Below are 21,962 nucleotides of genomic sequence, written 5' to 3' on the forward strand. Positions count from 1 at the left end.
AATCCACCACCTTTTGTAGGATTTTCAACTCAAAGGTACTGATGTTCCCATACCAGGCTGCAATGCAGTGAGTACACTTTCCATCGCACATCTATAGAAGTTTGTCAAGTTTTTTTTGATGACATGCCAAATCTCCACCACCTCCTAAGGAAATAGAGACACTGACGTGCTTTCCTTGCAATTTATACAATGGGTCCAGGACAGGCCCTCTGAGATGGTGACACCCAGGAATTTAAAGTTACTGACCTTCTCTCCCTCTGATCCTCCAATTAATCAGGGCTCATGCACCTCTGCTTTCCCTCTCCTGAAGTCTACAATCCTTCCCCTCCTCCTACCATCTTATTCTGGCTTCTCTCCCCACCAGTCCTGATGACGCATCTCGGCCTAAAGCATCAACTGTTTATTCCCATCCATAAACGTTGCCTGACATGCTGAGTTCCTCCAGCATTTTGTGTGTTGCTCTGGATTTCCAGCATCTGCACAATCTTGTGTTTAGTATCTTTTTACTGAGAGCCCAACAGATTAAAATGGAATAAAAACTTTTCAGATTGCTTAAAATAAGGACTACACACTTAATTCTACCTCATTTATTTAGAGATACAGCATGATAACAGGTCTTTCCAGCCCAGCAAGCCCAATTACACCCATATGACTAATTAACCTACTAGCTGGTACTATGAAGTATTGCACTAACCGCTATGCTATCGTGCTGCCAATTATCAAAATCTATAGACTGTAAGATGCATTCAGATCTCATATCATTCAACTCTAAATCTCACGCAACAAAGGAGCTCATAATTATAATAATACAATTCACCTTCAAACTTTCATTCCTACTTGCTAGAGTAATCAATTTCTAATATGCATTCAATACATTCTTTACTGTTGAATTAGAAGTTTCCAAAAGAAAAATTTGAGCCCCAGGACAAGGAACGACAGAGGACAAATGTGTCCAAGAGTAATATGGCAGATGGTCAAAAACGTCTGGATGTAATCAGAGTGCAGATGGATGGATTCACTGGGTGCTGTGTTGGTGTGATCAGCCAGTCCATAGACTCCTCACACACAACAGTCATTCACAATGAGGATACAAGTCCCGTCCTAAAGTGATCAAATTTAAGTTCTTGTGAACGTTTCTGCTTACGGATCAATGCAAAGGCAATGTGAGAATATGAAAGTATGCAGCAAAAACAAACCACTGCAGCCACAAAGATGCAGGAACAGCAATGCCACATGTTCAAAGACCAGACATTCACAGCTACAGCAATGGGGTTCGTTAATAGAAAAGCACACAGTGATCATTCTCAACAAATCTCCAAATTTGAAGAAGGACATTTTTGCTATTGAGGGAGTGCAGCGTAGGTTCACAAGGTTAATTCCCAGGATGGCAGGACTGTCATATGTGGAAAGCTTGGAGTGACTGGGCTTGTATACTCTGGAATTTAGAAGGCTGAGAGGGAATCTTATTGAAACATGTAAGATTATTAGGGGATTGGACACGCTGGAGGCAGGAAGCATGTTCCCGCTGATGGGTGAGTCCAGAACCAGAGGCCACAGTTTAAGAATAAGGGGTAGGCCATTTAGAATGGAGTTGAGGAAAAACTTTTTCACCCAGAGAGTGGTGGATATATGGAATGCTCTGCCCCAGAAGGCTGTGGAGGCCAAGTCTCTGGATGCTTTCAAGAAAGAGATGGATAGAGCTCTTAAAGATAGCGGAATCAAAGGTTATGGGGATAAGGCAGGAACTGGATACTGACTGTGGATGATCGGCCATGATCACAGTGAATGGCGGTGCTGGCTTGAAGGGCCGAATGGCCTACTCCTGCACCTATTGTCTATAACACTCAGACAGTAAAACATTTTTAAAAAATAGCTTCATAAACAAGAAAAAAATCTGCAGATGCTGGAAATCCGAGCAACACACACAAAATGCTGGAGGAACTCAGCCGGCCAGGTCCTGCTGAAGGGTTTCGGCCTGAAACACTGACTGTACTCTTTTCCTAGATGCTGCCTGGCCTGCTGAGTTCCTCCAGCAGAGAGTGTGTGTGTGTGTGTGTGTGTGTGTGTGTGTGTGTGTGTGTGAGTGAGTGAGTGAGTGAGTGAGTGAGAGTCTATAAAAATAAAGAATTGGTATACGTACATCTAAATAGACAATGAAAAGTGTAGTTTGTGTCAACGATAACAACAGTCCAAGATGTGCTGGTAGCAGCCCACACATGTTGCCATGCTCCCAGCACCAACATAGTATGCCCACAATTTACTAACTTTTACTGCTGCCTTCAGGATGAAGGTACAAGTGTCTCAGGACTTATATCACCAGGTTCAAGAACAGTTACGAACTACCCCTCAGACATAAGGCTCTGGAACAAAGGGGATAATTTCACCAGCCCCATCACTGAAATGTTCACACAACCAGTGGACTCACTTTCAAGGACTCATCATCTCATTCTGGTTATTTATTGCTATTTACTTTTATTTACATTTGCACAGATGGTTGTCCTTTGCACGTTGGTTGAATGCCCTAGTTGGGAGGTCTTTTGTTAATTCTGTTATAGTTACTGTTCTATAGATTTGCTGAGTATGCCCACAAGAAAATGAATCTCAATGTCATATATGGTGACATGTATGTACTTCGATAGAAAAGATTACTTTGAACTAATCCATACATTCTTTGGAATGTAGGAGGAAACCAGAGCACCTGGAGTAGAGAGAAATCAAATTAATGGTCCCAAAAATTGTTACAGTTCTATTCTATTGAATGGTAACACAGCCTCATGTGTTTGACCTCATGACCCAAGACTTCTCATCAGTCAACATGTGTTCACATCATTGCCAAGCTCTATCCCCTCCAAACTGTGAGGGTGTGTGGCCATGCAGTAACTGAAATACTCCCGCGCACATAGCCTTCCTTGCCACACAGCTAGAATTCTCTTTTATACAATGTTAATAAAACTTTGAAATTATGCTAATATTAAATCTATGTTAATATTTGTTAAATACACTGTAATTTGCTAATAAATATAATCCATACATTATCTACCACATCTACTTTGAAATATTTTACAGCTTTAATGTATTCATATTGTCAGTGTTTCAAATTACAACACTGTTACAAATTGTAACAATAAAACATAGACTGAAAGTCGGTAGCTCATTGTTAATAAACCACTGGCTTACTGAACGCCAACACCCAAGTTAAAAGTTTACAAAACAAAAGATTAACCTTTTTAAAAACCATATTTTATTTATTAATTTGGTATAATGAAATCAAAAGTTTGTGATTTTTTAATTTTCAGTCAAAATATTCATAGTATGCACATTATATAAAAAAGTGCTGTGTAGTTTTCAGGCCGTGTAAAAATTTCTTGCTCTGTCCAATGGTTGGACTGCATAGATGTTAAAAAAAAACTAGAGGGAATATTGTTGCCAAAGGACCATTCCCTAAACACAACATGTATTTTTATTTAAAAAAAAAAATCAGCCTGTGTGTTTCACTAAATAAAATTCAGGCGTTTTATTTTTCCTTACCTACTTGAAATTTTACCCCTATTACATTTGAGCATTACAGATCAAGTTAATCACTGATTTATATGAAACAAGCATCAAAATCATATTTGCAATTCAAGTTCAAGGTGTGTATGTTTACATGGAAATAGAATGATTGCAAGGTACTTGATCAGATATCATTTACTCTATCATTCAATTTTGAAAAATAATATCCACCGAGCAAGATTCAGTAGAAGTTCCCAGAATGTCTCCAGGGAATAACATCAGATTTTGGTTTCCATGGTTATCTTTAGGGAGATAGGGATGCAATATCAACTGCATGGGAAAAATATGGATGAAATAACATGAAAGATGTGATTTACAAGCCCAGAAATTATAATTAATCCAAATCAAGAGCATGCTCTAGAGTAAAATAAGTAGAACAGGACATTTTTCCTTATTCACTGCCCTGACCTTCTACCCCAATCCCCCTCCACCAAACTTCTGGAAGCAAGTGGCAACTGTCCAGCTGAATGAGTTGAAGCTGCACAATAATGATAGGGGAAAACCATTACAGAACTTTAAACAAAACAGGCAGCGTGGTAGAGTAGCATTTAGAGCAATCAAATTACTGCACCGGTGATCACTAATTGGGGTTCGGTTCGGGGATTGCTTTTGCATTCTCCCTGTCATTGTGTGGATGCTCCTGCTTCCTCCTACGCCCCAAGGCCACACATTTAGTGCTGGTGGTGAGTGATGGGTATGTCACATCAGCACCAGAAGCGTGGCAAAACTTGCAGGCGGCCCCCAGCACAATCCTTGTACTCTGTCGGATGTTGATACAAAAAAGAAATAAAGTTAGGTTGCCACAGGAGCCAAGTGGTTAGCACGATGCTATTACAACTCAGTGTGTTTCGGAGTAAAGAGTTCAATGCTGGCGTTGTCTGTACGGAGTTTGTATATTGTCCCTGTGAGTATGGCAGTTTCCTCTGGGTGCTCTGGTTTCCTCCTACAGTCTAAAGACGTACCGGTTAGTAGGTTAATTGGTCACCGTAAATCGTCCTGTTATTAGGCTGGGCAGTTCAGCTCGTTGGACCAGAAGGGCCTACTACACGCTGCATCTCTAAATAAATAATTTCCCGCCACTGTTTATATAGACTTTGTACGTTCTCCCTAGGACCATACTGGGTTTCCTTCGGGTGCTCCATTCCAATGGCGTGCTGGTTAGGGTTAGTGAGCTGTGGTCATGCCATGCTGGTGCCAGGAGCAGGTCAACACTTGCAGGCTGCCCCCAGCGCCACCTCAGACTGCGTTAGTCATTGATGCAAGCAACATATTCAACTAGGTTTCAATATACAGGCGACAAATAAAACTAATCTTCATCTTTAAAACCGTTAAATAAAAGATCGTGTGTTTCGCCAGGCATTGTGCAGAACAGAGTCAATAAGCTTGTGCTGCCTTAAGGCTGATTTATATTTGTACGTCAAATCGACGCCGTAGCCATGAACCCTATGCAGTGCCTACGCGGATCCCTACGCTGTAGCCTGATGCGCACTTCTCCCAACACGTAACTACATGTCGCGGCAAAGCAGACCAAACAACTGATTGGTCCGCTTGGTAGCATTGCATTTCCTCCTATGCTGCAATAGCTTCCCATTGGGCAACTGAAGGGCAGGGAAGGAACTCTGGCTGCAATGCTTTCCATAAAGCTTTACAGAACTCCGAAATTATGGAGGACACTTTTCGCTTTTACGAAAAAAAATGCTCGCTTTAAACTTGTTTACCCCGAGAAAGACTACCATGACCATGAAGCCTTGCACGGGCAGGTGTGTGCGCATGTGTGATGTGCGCGAATTGCAGAGCGACGCAGACACACCAACGCACAAGTATAAATGCTCACAATAGCGTAGCCCACTTGTGTAGGCTACGGCGTAAGCTGGTACGCACAAGTATAAATCAGCCTCTAGTTTCAAACAGGTATTCTAAAAATGACTGGCAATTTTCCAGTGGGCCCAAGCCAAATATTCCTGGCTTTTGGGATTTTTCTTAAACTGAATATCCAACGTGAAAGCACAAGGTTGCATCCTGAAAACACAGCTGTTCAATAGAGCAAAAGTTCAGGAGCAATGTTTAAAATATCTCTGGGCTTTAGGATGCATGAAAACAAAATACAGCTGAATATCTGTGTGAATGCTTCTAGAATAGGACTACAATCTGGGTGGAATGCTGATTTTAGCACTGGTGTTGGTGCCAATATCAACTGTAATCAGGGTTGATGCATTACTCTGTTAAAGCTAATATGTGGCTTCTGCACCCATTCATAATTTTTATGTCATGTAAGTTCAGCAGACTCTGTCCTAACTTACAACATCCTTATCCTGGCGAAACGCCATTTCATTGCACCTGGACATAAAGTTGCCTTCTACACTGTCGTAATGTTTCCTGGAGGAAAAATTGCTTTAAATACACTAGGTTTGTTTAAACTAAGCAAGATTTTGTGGCTCCATTAAGCAGCAAAAACCATGGCTGCTGGTGCAAATCTGAATCAGATGCAGAAAATGGTGGAACTGTGTTGGAAACACAGAAAATGTTGCAGGAAAAAATATGATTATGAATGATTATGAAGACACGTAGTCCGCTTTTATTGTCATTTAGTAATGCATGCATTAAAAAATGATACATTATTTCCTCCGGTGTGATATCACAAAACACAGGACAGACCAAGACTGAAAAAAACTGACAAAACCACATAATTATAACATATAGTTACAACAGTACACAATACCATAACTTGATGAAGAAGTCCATGAGCACAGTAAAGTTCAAAGTTTCTCAAATGTTGCACATCTCTAACAGACGGGAGAAGGAAGAAAGACTCTCCCTGCCGTACCGACCACAATCCAACTCTGAGTCATCCAAAAACTTCGAGCTCTGATCAGCTCTCCGACACCGAGTACTGAGTGTCATCTCTGTCCGAACGATTCGACCTCCTTCGCAGTTGCCAAAAGCAGGCAAGGCCGGGGATTTTGAGGCCTACCCTCTGAAAGATTCCCAACTACACAGTAACCACAGCAGCGAATGGGTATTTCAGAAATTTCTCCAGATGTTCCTCTGTGCTTTCACGTCCATTCTCCATCAAATCAGAATTGTCCACGGCCCCCATTTAACAGATACGATATCACTTTTCACCAGAGGGCTGCACACACATGAGCGTGTTGCCATCTTCTCCTCCCGTTACATAAAACATTGGGCAGTAACTCGAGAGAGAAAATCAGAGTAAAACTTTCAGAGTGCCAATCAAAATGATGAAAGATCCTCCTGACAAGTTAATTCTGCTCCTCTCTATAGCTGTTGCCTGACCTGCTGGTGATCAATTCTTGTGGTAACACAAGAAAGTTTGCCTTTTGGCAACAGAGAGAGTGCCTCATTGGCCTACCTTCATCAAATCCCTGAAAACCAAAAGTACAGATACAGGAAATCAGAAATACTTTACTTTTAAATCTTTTTATTGAATAAGTATACAAAAAGGTAAGCCATATAGGCACTAATACACTGTTAGAATATAATAAAATTACAGGAGATATTAATACAAAAAAAATGATACAATGTAATTTAAACATAACGTACCAAGGTAACATAATAGTATACTAATTTTTATATCAATAGAGAAAAGGAAAAAAAAACCAAAAAAAAAACCCACCGTGCAACTAACTAAAAGCAAAGCAAAGCAAAGCAAAGCAATGGGCTAACCTGAAACCAAACAGAGTTAAAAAACTTAAAATCACATCCTCAATCCCAACCTCCCTAAAAAACAGTTAAAAAAAACAAGAAGGGTATATATTACATTAAATGAAAATATTGAATAAAAGATCTCCAGGTCTGTTCAAATTTAAATGAGGAGTCATAAAGATTGCTTCTAATTTTCCCCAAATTCAAGCATAATATCGTCTGAGAAAACCAAAAAAAGGTAGTTGGAGCATTAAGCTCTTTCCAATGTTGTAAGATACATCTTTTCGCCATTAAAGTAAGAAATGCAATCATTCTACGGGCTGAAGGAGAAAGATTACTGGAAATTTTAGGTAGTCCTAAGATAGCAGTAATAGGGTGAGGAGAGATATCTATATTCAATACCTTGGAGATAATATTAAAAATGTCTCTCCAAAAAGTTTCCAGAGTAGGACAAGACCAAAACACATGAGTTAAAGAGGCTATCTGCCCCGGACATCTATCACAAAAAGGATTAATATGAGAATAAAAGCGAGCTAATTTATCTTTGGACATATGTGCTCTATGAACAACTTTAAACTGAATTAGGGAATGTTTAGCACAGATAGAGGAGGTACTGACTAATTGTAAAATCTGCCCCCAGTCATCCACGGAAGTAATAGATCCCAATTCTTGTTCCTAATCTGACCTAATCTTATCAAATGGAGCTTTCCTAAGTTTCATAATAATATTATAAATAATAGCCGATGCACCTTTCTGACATGGATTAAGGTTAATTATAGTATCTAAAATGTATGTAGGAGGAAGCATTGGAAAGGAAGAAAGTATAGTACTTAGGAAATTTCTAACTTGTAAATATCTAAAAAAATGTATTCTTGATAAATGATATTTATTAGATAATTGTTCAAAAGACATAAGGGAACCATCTAAAAATAAATCTAAAAACCGTGAAATACCCTTAGTCTTCCAAATTTGAAAAGCACGATCCGTAAAAGAGGGAGGAAAAAATATGTTACCTAAAATAGGAATCGCTAACCCAAATTGGTTAAGATCAAAAAATTTTCTGAATTGAAACCAAATACGTAAGGTATATTTAACTATCGGGTTAGACACCTGTTTAAGGCGTTTCAAATCAAAAGGAAGGGAGGAACCTAAAATAGAGCCAAGTGTATAGCCCTGAACAGATTGTAATTCCAATGCTACCCATTTAGGAATGGATAGTATATCCTGGTCAAGTAACCAAAATTTCATATGTCGAATATTAATTGCCCAATAATAAAATCTAAAGTTAGGTAATGCTAAGCCTCCATCTCTTAGCTTTCTGTAAATGTATTTTACCCAGTCTCGGGTTTTTATTTTGCCAAATAAATGAAGAAATTTTGGAGTCAACTTTATCAAAAAAAGATTTTGGAACAAAAATTGGTAATGCCTGAAATATATATAAAAATTTTGGCAAAAAGGACATCTTAACTGCATTAATACGACCAATCAAAGTTAAATATAAAGGAAACCATTTAGATGAAAGTTGAATAATATGGTCCATTAAGGGTAAAAAGTTAATCTTAAATAAATCTTTGTATTTACAAGTAATTTTAATCCCAAGATATGAAAAATAATTATTAATCAATTTAAATAGAAAGTTATGATATAAAGGAAGTTGTTTATTAATCGGGAGAAGTTCACTCTTACTAAGATTTAATTTATAACCTGAAAAAAGACCAAATTGTGCTAATAGCTCTAAAACAGCAGGGATGGATTTTTGGGGATTAGAAATATCTAAGAGTAAGTCATCAGCATAGAGTGATATTTTATGGGACTTTAAGCCCAGAGTTATCCCAGTAATATTTGGAGATTCTCGAATGGCAATTGCAAGAGGTTCTAATGCAATATCAAATAATAAAGGACTAAGAGGACACCCTTGTCAAGTACCTCGAAAAAGAGGGAAAAAAGGTGAGCTTAGAGAGTTAGTACGGACTGAGGCCAAGGAAATCAGAAATAAAAACATAAAATACTGTTAATACTCAGCAGGTCTGGTTGCTTCTGTGGGAAGAGAAACAGAACTAACATTGCCTTTATTTCTCTTACCACATATGAAATATTTCCAGCAATTTTTGTTGAACGGATCCTTGATACATTTTGAGATGTTCAAGATAAAAAAAAGATTGATATTTAAGGTGCTAAAAGGAAATTAAATGTAATATTCATTGTGGTACATTTTTATCCTTTTAACTTAAAAAGCCTCAATGTATTGAACTTGTGGGACTGGCTTTATAAACTGCCATACTTATTGTTAAATCATTTTTTCACTGAATTCAAATGCCTACACACTTAGAAGCATGAAACCAGTTCCGCTGGTTAACCTGGCTTATCTCTGTAAAATGAACCTTACTGCTTATTTGCAACCACTCAGCTGAGACCCAAGGAAAATAATGAAATGCAAATTTACACTTCAGTGCGACAGCTCTACATTAGCTTTACTTTTCCATTTAATTTGTTCTTTGCTTCTTCACAAATACCAGTGCAATTCTCATCCTTCATTGGAATTGCTATGAAGCCTGCAGTAGGTGTCCTCAACAAAGTTGTGTTAACATTCTCCAGGGAAAAGAGTGAGACATATTTTCCCTTTGAGTACTTTCCATTTAAGGTGTGATTGCAACATGGGCATATTAGTCCTTTCAGCAGGGAACATCATGAAACTGGCAAAGCTCTTGTAGCTCTTTAAATCCAGAGATTATCAAACTTCCTTCTGCTCTTGCATCCGTTACTGCCCACGAAAATGCTGCCTTACAAAATGTTCTTCCACATGCAAGCAGCAACAATGTGCTGGAGGAACTCCACGGGTCAAGAAGCAACAGTGTGCTGGAGGAAAGGAACTGTCGAAATTTCAGGTCAAAACCCTGCATCAGCACTGCCCAACCTGAGCAGTTCTGGCATGTTCTGTGTCAGCTTCTGTTCTTCCATCTCACGTTCTACAAATTATTTGATTTTGTTTTCAATTTAGCAATTAAAAGGGAGGGAGGAGAAGACACGCGCGGCCACTCCGAATGATATCGTATTTGTGAAGTAGGATGCCGTGCACAATCCTGATTTGATGGAGACAGACATGAAGAAGCACGGAGGAACATCTGGAGAAACTTCTGAAATGCCTGCTTCGCTGCCGCTACTACTGTGCGATCGAGAATCTCCGGAGGGGAAGGCCCCAAATCCTTGGCTTTGCCTATTGCCGGGGCCGAAGCACTCGGCAGAGATGGTGCTCGGTGTCGGAGGCTCAAAGTTTTCGGACGGACTCAGAGTCAGACTGTGGTCAGGGTGCTGCACCAGCAAGTTTGCAGCACTGGAAGCTCGTGGAAGGGAGTTTCTCCCTTCAACCATCTGCCTGAGATGATGGGACTTTTGAGAGACTTAGACTCCTGTTTTAAAAATGTGCCCATAGTCTGTTCTTCATCAAATTATGGTATTGCTTTGCACTGTTGTAACTATATGTTATAATTATGTGGTTTTTGTCAGTTTTTTCAGTCTTGGTTTGTCTTCTGTTTCTGTGATATCATTCTGGAGGAACAAATTGTATCATTTCTTAATGCATGCATTACTAACTGACAATAAAAGAGGACTGTGTGTCCTCATAATCTAATCTAAAATATTAGCTACTCTAAAACAGGACCTGGATAAATGGCAACAGAACAAAAACATTCAAATATTGGGTAGGATGCCAAGATGCATTTACTCTGCAAGCTAGAGCAAGGCATGAAACTTAACTGAATTAAAGACTTAACTAGCTTCAGTTAACCTAGTACATTGCTCTAGTTCTGGCTGCTTGCTATCCTTAATTTTCAGTTTACCCCAACTTCGGTGCAAAAGGTTCCAAGCCTCAGAACTTTGCCCTAGACTTCAGGATGGAGATCCCCCTCCCTCTCCTCATTTAAGCAGCTCCTTAAAGTCTAACTTCTGTTCATTTGGCATGAATTGTCAGTTTACTTTTGTCTGGTAACCTTTCTGTGAGGAAGTTTGAGACATTTGAATACTTTTAAATGTGTTACAATTGTTCAAGTTGTATTGTTCATAGTTCTATGAATATTTGACAGTTTTGCTGAATTACTTAAGAGACTTTTCCTCAGATGTCTAAACAAAGTCAGAGATTTAGGGGCAGGTCTTCTTGATGGTGTTCATACTGAATCATTCGGGAAAAGCAGAAAATTCAGTTATGGGGGAGTTGGGCCCAAAATGAACCAGGATAGACAGAGTTTACATTTGTTACAATTTAATTGTATAAAAAATAACATCCTTTCTAAAAGTATGTTTCCAATCCTTTTTTATTTTCTTTTATACCCTATACCCAGCTTATCAGAATGACCTTACATAGATGGCATTTCATGTGTTAGGCATTCTTTGTTGAAAATAAACAAAAAGTGCAGATGCTGAAAATCTGTAAAAAAAACATAGAATGCTGGAAACACTCAGCAGATCAGGCAGCATCTGCAGAAACAGAAACAGAGCTGATACTTCAGGTGCTTTCTTTAGACCACAAGATCATGCAAAATAGGAGCAGAATTCCGCCATTCTGCCATTTCATCATGGCTGATCCATTTTTCCCCTCAGCCTCACTCTCCTGCCTTCTCCCCACATCCCTTCATGCCCCAACTAATCAAGGATCTATCACCCTCTGCTTTAAATACAGGTGTCCCCCTGCTTTTCAAACGTCCGCTTTACGAAACATCACTGTTACGAAAGACCTACATTAGTACCCTGTTTTCGCTAACAGAAGGTATTTTCACTGTTACAAAAAAAGCAGCGCGCGATAAAAAGGCAGCGCGCGCCCCGAACAGCCGCTCTCCCCCGGATTCGGAACGGCATTCTCGCCGGCATTGCTTTAACACATGCCTGTGAGTAGCCGTTTGCAAGATGAGTTCTATGGTATCGGAAAAGCCCGAAAGAGCTCGTGAGGGTGTTACACTTAGCGTAAAACTAGACATAATTAAGCATTTCGATCGTGGTGAACAAAGTAAGGACTAAGTGAGTTTGGCTTGTGGAAGTTGACGAAGATGATGTTGAACAGGTTTTGGCATCCCATGACCAAGAACTGATAGATGAAGAGCTGATGCAATTGGAAGAGGAAAGGATAACAATCGAAACCGAGTGAGTAATGGTAAACTACGACTTTAATTTTGAAAGAGTACGTCGGCTTAGGGCATATTTGCAAGATAGTTTGACTCCTTACAAAGAACTGTATGATAGAAAAACGCGCGAGGCTCAGCAGTCAAGCAAGCCTTCCACATCAGACGACGAACCTCAACCTTCGCCATCGAGGGGGGCAGTCATAGGAGAAGGTGAGCTGCCTGCTCTAATGGAAACAGACGACGATGAGATGACACCCCAGTGTCCCACCACCCCAACACCCAGGCCGCGGACAGATACCGATTCGTGGAGAATACAGCGGTAGCCGGGAGACACACAGCACATCTTTAAGAAAAAAGCCAAAATAAACATGCTAATTAATTAGGTACCGCCCGGCACGTAATTGCCAGCCCAGATCGGAGGCGATGCAATCGGCAATCGCTTGCCGATGGCGCTTGCGTGAGATTTTCGCTACGGAGAACAGGTCAGGCAATGATTGTGGAAAAGCATTTCTACTTTATATAAGCTGTGTATTTATCATATCATTCCTGCTTTTACTATATGTTACTGTTATTTTAGGTTTTATGTGTTATTTGGCAGGATTTGGTATGTTATTTTTTGGGTCTGCAAACGCTCACAGATTTTTCCCATATAAATAAACGGTAACTGCTTCTTCGCTTTATACTGTTCCAGTTTACAAATGCTCTACCTTCGGATGGGGGGGGGGAAACCTGTATACCCAATGACTTGGCCTCCATAGCTGCCTGTGGCAAAGAATTCCATGGATTCACCACTCTCTGAATAAAGAAATTTCTCCACATTTCCATTCTTTATTTGTCTCTTCTATCTTTATCCATGTTGGGCTTTCTATACAGGCTACTTCCAATAAAACAACGAAAAAGTGCACATTTCTCTTAACTCAAGCCATTAAACAATAAAGAGCTCCTACTTAATAATTATTGAATCAGGTTTGATAAATTTTATCAAGAACCAAGGAATTTGCCATGAACTGTACAGGTACTCCGGTACGGCATTGCAGGAAAGCTGCACCGTTGGGTGTTTATTATTTTAGGCATGATGTTAATTTGAAGCCTACATGGATGTAAGTGATCCCAAGAAATTAAAAGCAGGCACATCATCTCCATTATCCCAGCCATAATTATTAATATCAAAAACAGATTAGTCATGTTCACAGTACCATGGCAAAATTGGCTACCATGCCTCTTTTATTAAAATAGTCATTACTTTCAAGTTTTTCCTACTTTGTGACAACATAGAGGCCATTTCAGCCTATCAAAGCTGTTCTATTTAATTAGCTGTACAATGCATTTGTATGTCTGAGGTATTAAAAAACCATCTTATCAAGAATGGATTTCAATTATCATGTAACAATTAATTTATATAGAAGCACAAATAAGTGAAAAGAGCACAAGAAAATCAATTCCAATTCTATCAGGTCCACCATATCCGCTCCATAATCCACTTAAGCACAGACTCTCCATCTAATCACATAATCTCCTGTAAAAAAAACACACAAAAAAACTTCTGTGAATTCCCCTGCAACTCCTATCCACAATCAACATTTTCTGAGACTACAGTTAAATGGTTTCCCAGAATCACAGTTAAACCACGATAACTAGAACTGGTCTGTTAAATTCCCCTTTAAGAGACCAAAATAAATAGCTGAAGCACACTTAAGTGACGAGGTGATGACAATCACAGATTTTTCCCTTCAGGGACTTTCCGTGGAAGTGATTTTAATCCAAACAACTCCTGACATATCCATTTTATATGGAAGTCCTCCAACTTCAAGATTTCAATCTCAAAAGATACACAATGAGAGAAGGGAGCTCTTCATTACTTTAAAGGCCCTACATTTTTCTCAAAAGTCCAGTAAAATAAATGATTAATTTAGTTTAATTTAGCATTGAGGTCGACACAGATGTTGTGGGTGAGGGGCTTGTTTCTTTGTTGTACAGCTCCATGTTCTGCATCTATAACATTCCCATATGATCCCCTACCCAATGTCCTAACTCTACAATAAATAAGCTATAGGGAAGAGGATGACCTGATAATGGCCAATCTTCTTTAGAACATTCACACCAACTAGTACCGAAACTGCAAAGTAATGTGTACTATTAAGTAAAGCAGACGATGGTATTAACGGGACAAAAGTAATGCAATCTATTATAATATTCGTGTCTCAATGAATGCATTGGTTTCCAGGATACAGATGTGATTGGATCTTCAAAGTGGAGGCAGCCTTCTGTCTCATAGATGGTTTACAATTTGGGGTCAGCTACGTGTGGATCAACTGCAGTTATCCCAGTCTTACAGTGTGCTCAGACTCACTGAAGGCAACAGGCTGTGGCAAGACAATATACCAACTTCTTGTTTGCTCTGGACACTCTCAGCCAGCTCAGCTTTCCATTTCTTTTCATTCCCAATGCTCTTCTGAGATGTCAGGCTCCAGTGGTGGTGGCTATCACACCTCTCTATGTCAATGCCTTGCTTAACTGTCCGTGGAACAGAAGTATGAACATTCAGCAGGTAGTGATGCAGTAGGACAGCTGATTGAAGATAATGTCCTTAGGAATGGGGCCACCATCCATCCAACAGACCATTACCTTGGTAATGAATGTGTCACTGACAGAATCAGATCACACTGAACACTAATGTATTTGTCTTATAGAAAGATCTGGTGTTGCTAGAGTGCAAGCTGTGAAGCCTTCTCTCCATGTACATACAGCCCAGGTCTTGCTGCTCTAGAGGGGTTAGTTAGGTTACAGATTTGGTAGATCTACATCATGGTGTGCTCCATTGTTTACACTCTCTTAGCTTCTACACAAGCAGTTTTTGCACTGGGTATGTTGAAAGATGTCATCATCTGCCAAAAGCACATCACCAATAATGGTTGGTCAGCATCCTGCACCCAGCGATAATGTCCAGCTTCATGATGGTCAGTATGGACTCTCTAAAGGCACAAAGGGTATCTGCCCATATAACTTGGGGCCTGTTCTCTGGTACAGGAACCTGGTGCAGCATCAGTAACATGAAGCAGCTACGGATAAAGACAGTCACCCTTAAACAGATAAAGTTGAACAACTTTCCATCATTTATGGTGATTGGCTGAAAGTCCATGACAGCCCAAGACAAAGCAAATCTATTTGACCCCACTGTGGATCTTAAAGTGTTCCTATGAAGGCCCTTCACAGTGACCTCACCAGTCATGAGGAAAAGAAAGGAACAGGTCACTGTACAGTTTCAGTAAGCAGCCAGTTTTCTTCAGCAGCTTTAAAATAAAACCTATTCACACAATCAAAAGACCCGAGGCTGCTGAAGGCAACACCTCTCAAATACCAACATCAAAGCTGCTAATGGAAAACATGAAGCAGTTCCCTCTTGTTTTGATCTGGTAACTATCACTTTAAATCAGACAGAATACATAATGTCAATAAGATATATCTGAAAGCTTCACAAAATAACAGTGCGATTGTTCCACAGTACATCATCATTGACTACCTGGGAAATGGTTTGAGTGGAAGGTAAATATTAATTGGCTCAGTCACAAATAATGCCAGATTGTTACTTTATGAATGACAATGTTGCCTATCATCTCTAATAAGAAACCTGCAGAGTTAATAAAAAGGGAAATTCAGCACCTTCTACCAAGTAGATTCAGTTTTTTTAAAAAAAAAACAGGAAATTTCTGCCAACCCCAGTTAGTGAGGAGGAAGAGAACTGTGAAAATGAGAATTTCTGGACCTTTTATGATCTGTTTCAAAGGAAATGCATATGAGAATTTCCACAAAAATATTTCACCATTATATTTATTCTTTGCTTCAGTCTTGGCACGTGGCCAAGTGGTTAAGGTGTTCGTCTAGTGATTTGAAGGCCATTAGTTCGAGCTTCAGCTGTGGCAGCGTGTTTGTGTCCTTGAGCAAGGCACTTAATCACACATTGCTCTAGTCTGTGCAAGGAGTGGCGCCCCACACAGACTTCCAATCTGCGCCTTGTAAGGCATGAAAATGTCCGACGCAGGCCCCTCATGGTCTGAGTCGACGTTCCCCCCTTTATTAAAACTAAAAGACAACTTCAAGAAATATTAAAAATTAATGTTCAAACACAAATTCTACTTCCAAACTACATATAATTTACGCAACACACATCAAAGTTGCTGGTGAATGCAGCAGGCCAGGCAGCATCTGTAGGAAGAGGTGCAGTCGACGTTTCAGGCCAAGACCCCTCATCAGGACTAACTGAAGAACTCTTCCTGAAACGTCGACTGCACCTCTTCCTACAGATGCTGCCTGGCCTGTTGCGTTCACCAGCAACTTTGATGTGTGTTGCTTGAATTTCCAGCATCTGCAGAATTCCTGTTGTTTACATATAATTTACTTTGTTACTGTGTCCAGCATTAGTAACCGTTTGATTCCAAGGCCAATAGTTCACAGAAGTTTTCCGCAAGAGATCATTGTTAAAAAATTAAACAACATTTTTTGAACTTTGCAGTGGTGGGCAGTGAGCAGTCTCATTAGCAGTCTCTCAGCTCAGTATGGCAGTGCGCAGTAGGGCCGTGTTTATTTGATTGAGTCCATTCTCTGTTTTTGATGCAAGGTAGAGGAGACCGTTGATAATTGGTGAGCGCCGCATTGCACGGAGGGGAGGATGGTCGGCTGATGAGGAGCGCAAAATGTGTTTTCTGAGTATTGAGTGGACTCGCTCAACTTGGGCTATGACATCAACCTCTCCCTCCTGAATTACCTTGAGAGTGAAGAAGGACACCAGAAAGTCTCAAGTCTTATTGAAAACCAGCTGGAAGAACTGCTGAACAAAATTGAACAATATTTATCCTTCCTTTCAACACAAGTGTATGACTGGTTAAAGGACCCTTTCTCTGAATATTCTGCTCAGCCTGAGAACCTGACTTTGAGAGAAGAGGAAGAACTTCGTGAGCTGCACTCTGATCATGCACTCAAGATGAGATTTATTGACCTGCCCCTGGGCAAGTTCGGGATTTCTGTGAAAGAAGTGTATCCTGCCATTCATAGGAGAACAATGAACATTTTGCTGCAGTTTTCAACTTCTTACATGTGTGAGCAAGCTTTTTTCTTGTTTAACAAGCATCAAGAACAAGGATAGAAATTGCCATATTTCAGTTGAAGGTGAAGTCCATGTGTGCTTATTTCAAGTTCAACCCAGAATTGAGTATTTGTGCAGCAAAAGAAAAAGCACAGATTTCACATGCTACATCTATATTTGAACCTGATCATGTCATTGAGTAAGAAAATCTTTTATCAAAGTCTTGTATAAAATTGTGTCTTAAACTTTAGTTACAATATTGTCAATAAATTTTCATGTTTAAATAGCATTAAAAATCAATTTACAACCTGCATTTAAATTAAATCTACTGAGTCTATCTTTAGAAAAATTAACCCCTATTTTGGCTTAAGTCAGTTATTTAACCGAAAATTATGTTTGCCTTACGAGGTTTTAAAATTTATGAAAGGGAAAAGAGATTAATTCCAAGGTAAGCTAAGTTTATCTACTCCCCCATCCCCCTCCCCACAAGGTTAGCTAAAAATTCATTTTCTACTCAAAACAGCATTAATTATTTTTGGATTATAATATCTACAACATACTGATCACGCTAAATTACCATGAGCTGTTGATATAATCATTTTTAATCAGGGGTTCCCTGAGATGTGAAACTTATTTCAAGGGTTCCTCCAGGGCAAGATGGTTGAGAAAGGCTGGTTTACAGGTTAAAGTAAAGCGCCGGATTGGTCTTTCTGTTACTTTGTACAAGTCCACATGTGATTCATTGTCCAGTCTGTGACGAAGTACACTTAGTGTACCAAATTATGGGCTTTACGCTCATAATTCGAAAAATTATGAATATTAAAAATCACACTAAACTGTGTAGTGGGCAAGGGAGCCGTTTTAAGTGCTTCGTCCGCGCATCTCCTTTATCCCCATAGCTGGATATTATAGCAGAAGGCCGCTAGAGGACCAAATTTAGCAAATACGCTCTGATGACATCATCTTCCAGATCTTGCCCATAAAGTGCGCTCGCTGAACAACACAGTAAATGGCATTATTTCCTATTCTGGATCCCATTCAAAAGCAGGCAGCATTAGTCAGCAAGTGCATTTTTAATGGATTCACATTGACTCCCAGATTGTCCTGCAAACCAGTCTCCTGGTGTGACTGATGGACACTGTCAAGCAAATCCATCAATTGTTACACAACGTTCACACGGCTGCAAAGCCACGTTTCACAACAAGACCTATGCTCCTGTGAAAAATTTAATTCATGCATACAAACTGGGGGGAAACAAACAGCGAGCGGGCAGCCAACGAAAATAATTTCAGTTTCGCCACCCCTCGCACTTAATCCCCAACACTATGCAGAATGTAAAATGCAACCGAATTGTCAATGAAATTCATTCGAACCAGGACCATTAAGTCACTAAGTGTGGTAATACTTGTTCTATTGGTAGAGTTGACTAACAGAACAGAATCCTGGAGCAATATATTCAGTGAATTACTATTTCTTTATCATTCAGTTCACAACACACAATCCTTTTGACTCGAACCCAATCTACAATCAAGTGCATAACTTTCACTAATACACAAGCACGTTTATTTTTAGATAAGACTCGCAAATTAATGCCAGTCATAAAAGGGAATGACAAAGTGAACTGTATCTACGTTGCTGGGGGGGGGGGGGAGAGAGACTATTAAGCGATTTCTACCACCCCACCCCCTTTTTATTTTACCTAGGCGAGACAGAGCGCATACATGACGTGCTAGCTATTGTTTCGTTAACAATCTAGTTCATGCACAAGGCACGCATTAGATGAGCCCAAATGGAATCCAATTAGTATTGAAATCAGGCATTATAACCCCACGTCACGTAATAAGAGCACATCGGATACAGGACGCCTGGAGTGCAGCCGAGAAGCATGTGTGCTGAGCTTAGCGTGAAACCCCGAATCAATGCTACAAATTATAACAATAAAATTAAAACGTCCTGTCCATTCCTCTTTGCGACAAAATCGCATTTGTACGTTTCAAATACAATTGTGTACAAAGTACTTTCCATTAACGCATCCAAACCTTGACAAAACGCAATAAATTACCATTAAGTAAATTTTAAAAAATATATCACATCTTTAACTACTATTAAATGAATCTCGATGAAAGCTTGTTATATTGTTATCAAGGCTCGGAAAGTAATTTAACTGACGTTAATGTTTCCTACAAACATTGTAGAATCCACGCAAGCATCCAATTGTAAAATAAAGGCGCCAGTGACTGGAGGCTACTTAACCTCTGATTAGTTACATTGAAACTTTTTACAAAGCCTTAACTTGATTTGAGAGGTAAGCTTATAACCCATTCCAAGGAATCTCATTTATTTGAAGCAACTTTCTACAGCGCTAACAAGGAAATTTGCACGTTTCCAAGATCACTCTAATTTGAAGAATAAACTGGCGGGGGGCGGGGGTGGCTGAGGAGACGAATTCAGGTTTTGCTAGTAAAAGTCCTCGGAATGACAGCATTTAGCATCTGATCACCCTGGCATAAACGACATACAAAAGCGATCCTGCTCAGATGACACAACCGATACTGGTCTTGGTTTTGTAGAAAGACAAGTGAAAATGGGTTTCCCCACCATTTCACAGGGGAGGGATGGGAAGGAAAAAGCCATTTCTGTACCATAAGGAAGATTAAAAATAATACAAGTTCCGTGCTACCTGCACTCGGACACCTTGGCCCATAAATGCTGTTTACGAACACAACGCCAAAAATAAGGATCCCAGATGCTGAACAATTAATAAACGTCGGCGCAACGATGGTCGTACTACTCCCATCTTTTATATAAAAATATCAGTTATGATGAAAATAACCTCCGCTTTCAGATAATTTGTTATTTGAACACCACAGGTATTTACAGAAAATGGGAGAAGAGAAATGCATCCCAGGGTTCTGTCTATCTTCTTTGCATCAGTAACACGACAGCACCTGGATTCTCAGAAATTTTCCAGGTAGGATATGTCTCCAAACATCATTTCACAATTTATAAAGATCGCATATTGAACTTAGAGCATTTTATTTCCAATTTAAAAGTAAATAAATGCTGTACTGCTGCCTTACCCAGCTGGCGATGCGGAGAATGGTTTGAGGCTGTTTGAGGAAAGCGATGGGATCAACACCGGACCCAGCCTTTCCAGCGCCGTACGCACCTCCTTCCATCTTGAGCCTTCCTCTGTCTGTCTGTCTGTCTGTCTCTCGCTCAGCCTCAAGTACAAGAGACGTGCGGCGAGAGCAGCCACTTCCCTGCGGTTGCGCAGGAGCGCGCCCCCGTGCGGCGAGAGCGGCCACTTCCCTGCGGTTGCGCAGGAGCGCGCCCCCGTGCGGCGTCTCCCTCTATATGCGGAAATAAAACGAGCGGCTCCAGAAGGAAGAGCGCAGAGCTGTCAATCACACTGGAGCAAGGGGTGGCGTTACCGGGCGGCAAGAACAAAGTCGCAAGGTGGCAGGACACGACGTACTCTTTATAAAGGGGAGCTGCAATGATTGCCAGATGAGTTCCACTTATCAGGCTTGCTGTCACTGGTTGACAGGGAGTGAATGCCAAACCTCCAGGATAATCAAAGTACATAGATATTAGGATGAGACAAAACAACAAAGGTTTATACCAATATTTTGGTTAAGAGGAACTAGTTGAATATCGAAAGTACAGAGTTATTTTTAAAAGGGGAAATTAAGAGCAGCAACGAGAGAGACGATGGAAGTAGATCAGTGGTTGAAAAGCAAGTTGTTTTTTTTATTATTGATGGGGGCGGGGGGGGGGGAGATAGTTAAACTCACAAAACTGCAGTGCCTGTGTGGATTTTCCACAATCTCCATCTGACCAGCAGGATTTCCCCTGAGTTCTCCAATTTTCTCCCACATCCTCTGTGGGTCGATAGGTTAACTGACCACTGTAAATTGCCTGGTGTGTGTAGGTGTAGAATTAAGGTGGTGGGGAGTTGCTGAGAACATGGTGAGATTAAAACAGGATTAGTGTAATTGGGTGATTGATGGCCACAGTAGACACAGTGGCCTGTTCTGACTGAAAGGCAGGACTGACTAAAGATTGAAAAAATACACCTTGATCATGAACTAAAAGAGCACCTGGACAAGGGGAGAAACCTGCCAGGGAGGAGTGGGAAACAATAATGAATCAAGTGAAAAATAGAGAAAGCAGATCTGCTCAGTAATTCAGTGGGGGAGGCTCAGTTTCCAAGTATCTTCAAGACAAATATTGGTAAATGTTTCAGTATTAACGAATAGGATATAGTTCAGGAAAAAGGTTCTGCAGTAAAAGTTTAACCATGATATTGAACAGCAGTGCAGCCATAGAGGGTTGAATGCCTACTGCGGGTTATATTTCTGACAGATTGGTGTGGAGACGATGGTGGGAGAGTCTAAGACCTGAGTATACAGTGTCAGAATAGAGGGGAGTCCTTTCATAGAACCATAGAACAATAGAACACTACAGCACAGAAAACAGGCCATTCGGCCCTTCTAGTCTGTGCTGAAACTTTATTCCGCTAGTCCCATTGACCTGCATCCAGTCCATAACCC

The 21,962-nt window shown here is 40.2% G+C and overlaps 1 protein-coding gene across 2 annotated transcripts in view; it reads right to left on the bottom strand.

Moving 5' to 3' along the window:
- The window catches only part of syngr3a (synaptogyrin 3a), a 75,202-nt gene extending 54,583 nt beyond the window's left edge, over nt 1-20,619 (bottom strand). For both annotated transcript variants that reach the window (XM_072268631.1, XM_072268632.1), the window contains exon 1: nt 20,487-20,619. In XM_072268631.1, the coding sequence (XP_072124732.1) occupies nt 20,487-20,585 (99 nt within the window). In that variant the 5' untranslated portion in view covers nt 20,586-20,619. The remainder of the gene's footprint in view (nt 1-20,486) is intronic.
- Between the last annotated feature and the right edge of the window lie 1,343 nt (nt 20,620-21,962).

This window comes from Mobula birostris, chromosome 9, assembly GCF_030028105.1.
Source record: "Mobula birostris isolate sMobBir1 chromosome 9, sMobBir1.hap1, whole genome shotgun sequence".
Classification (NCBI taxonomy): domain Eukaryota; kingdom Metazoa; phylum Chordata; class Chondrichthyes; order Myliobatiformes; family Myliobatidae; genus Mobula; species Mobula birostris.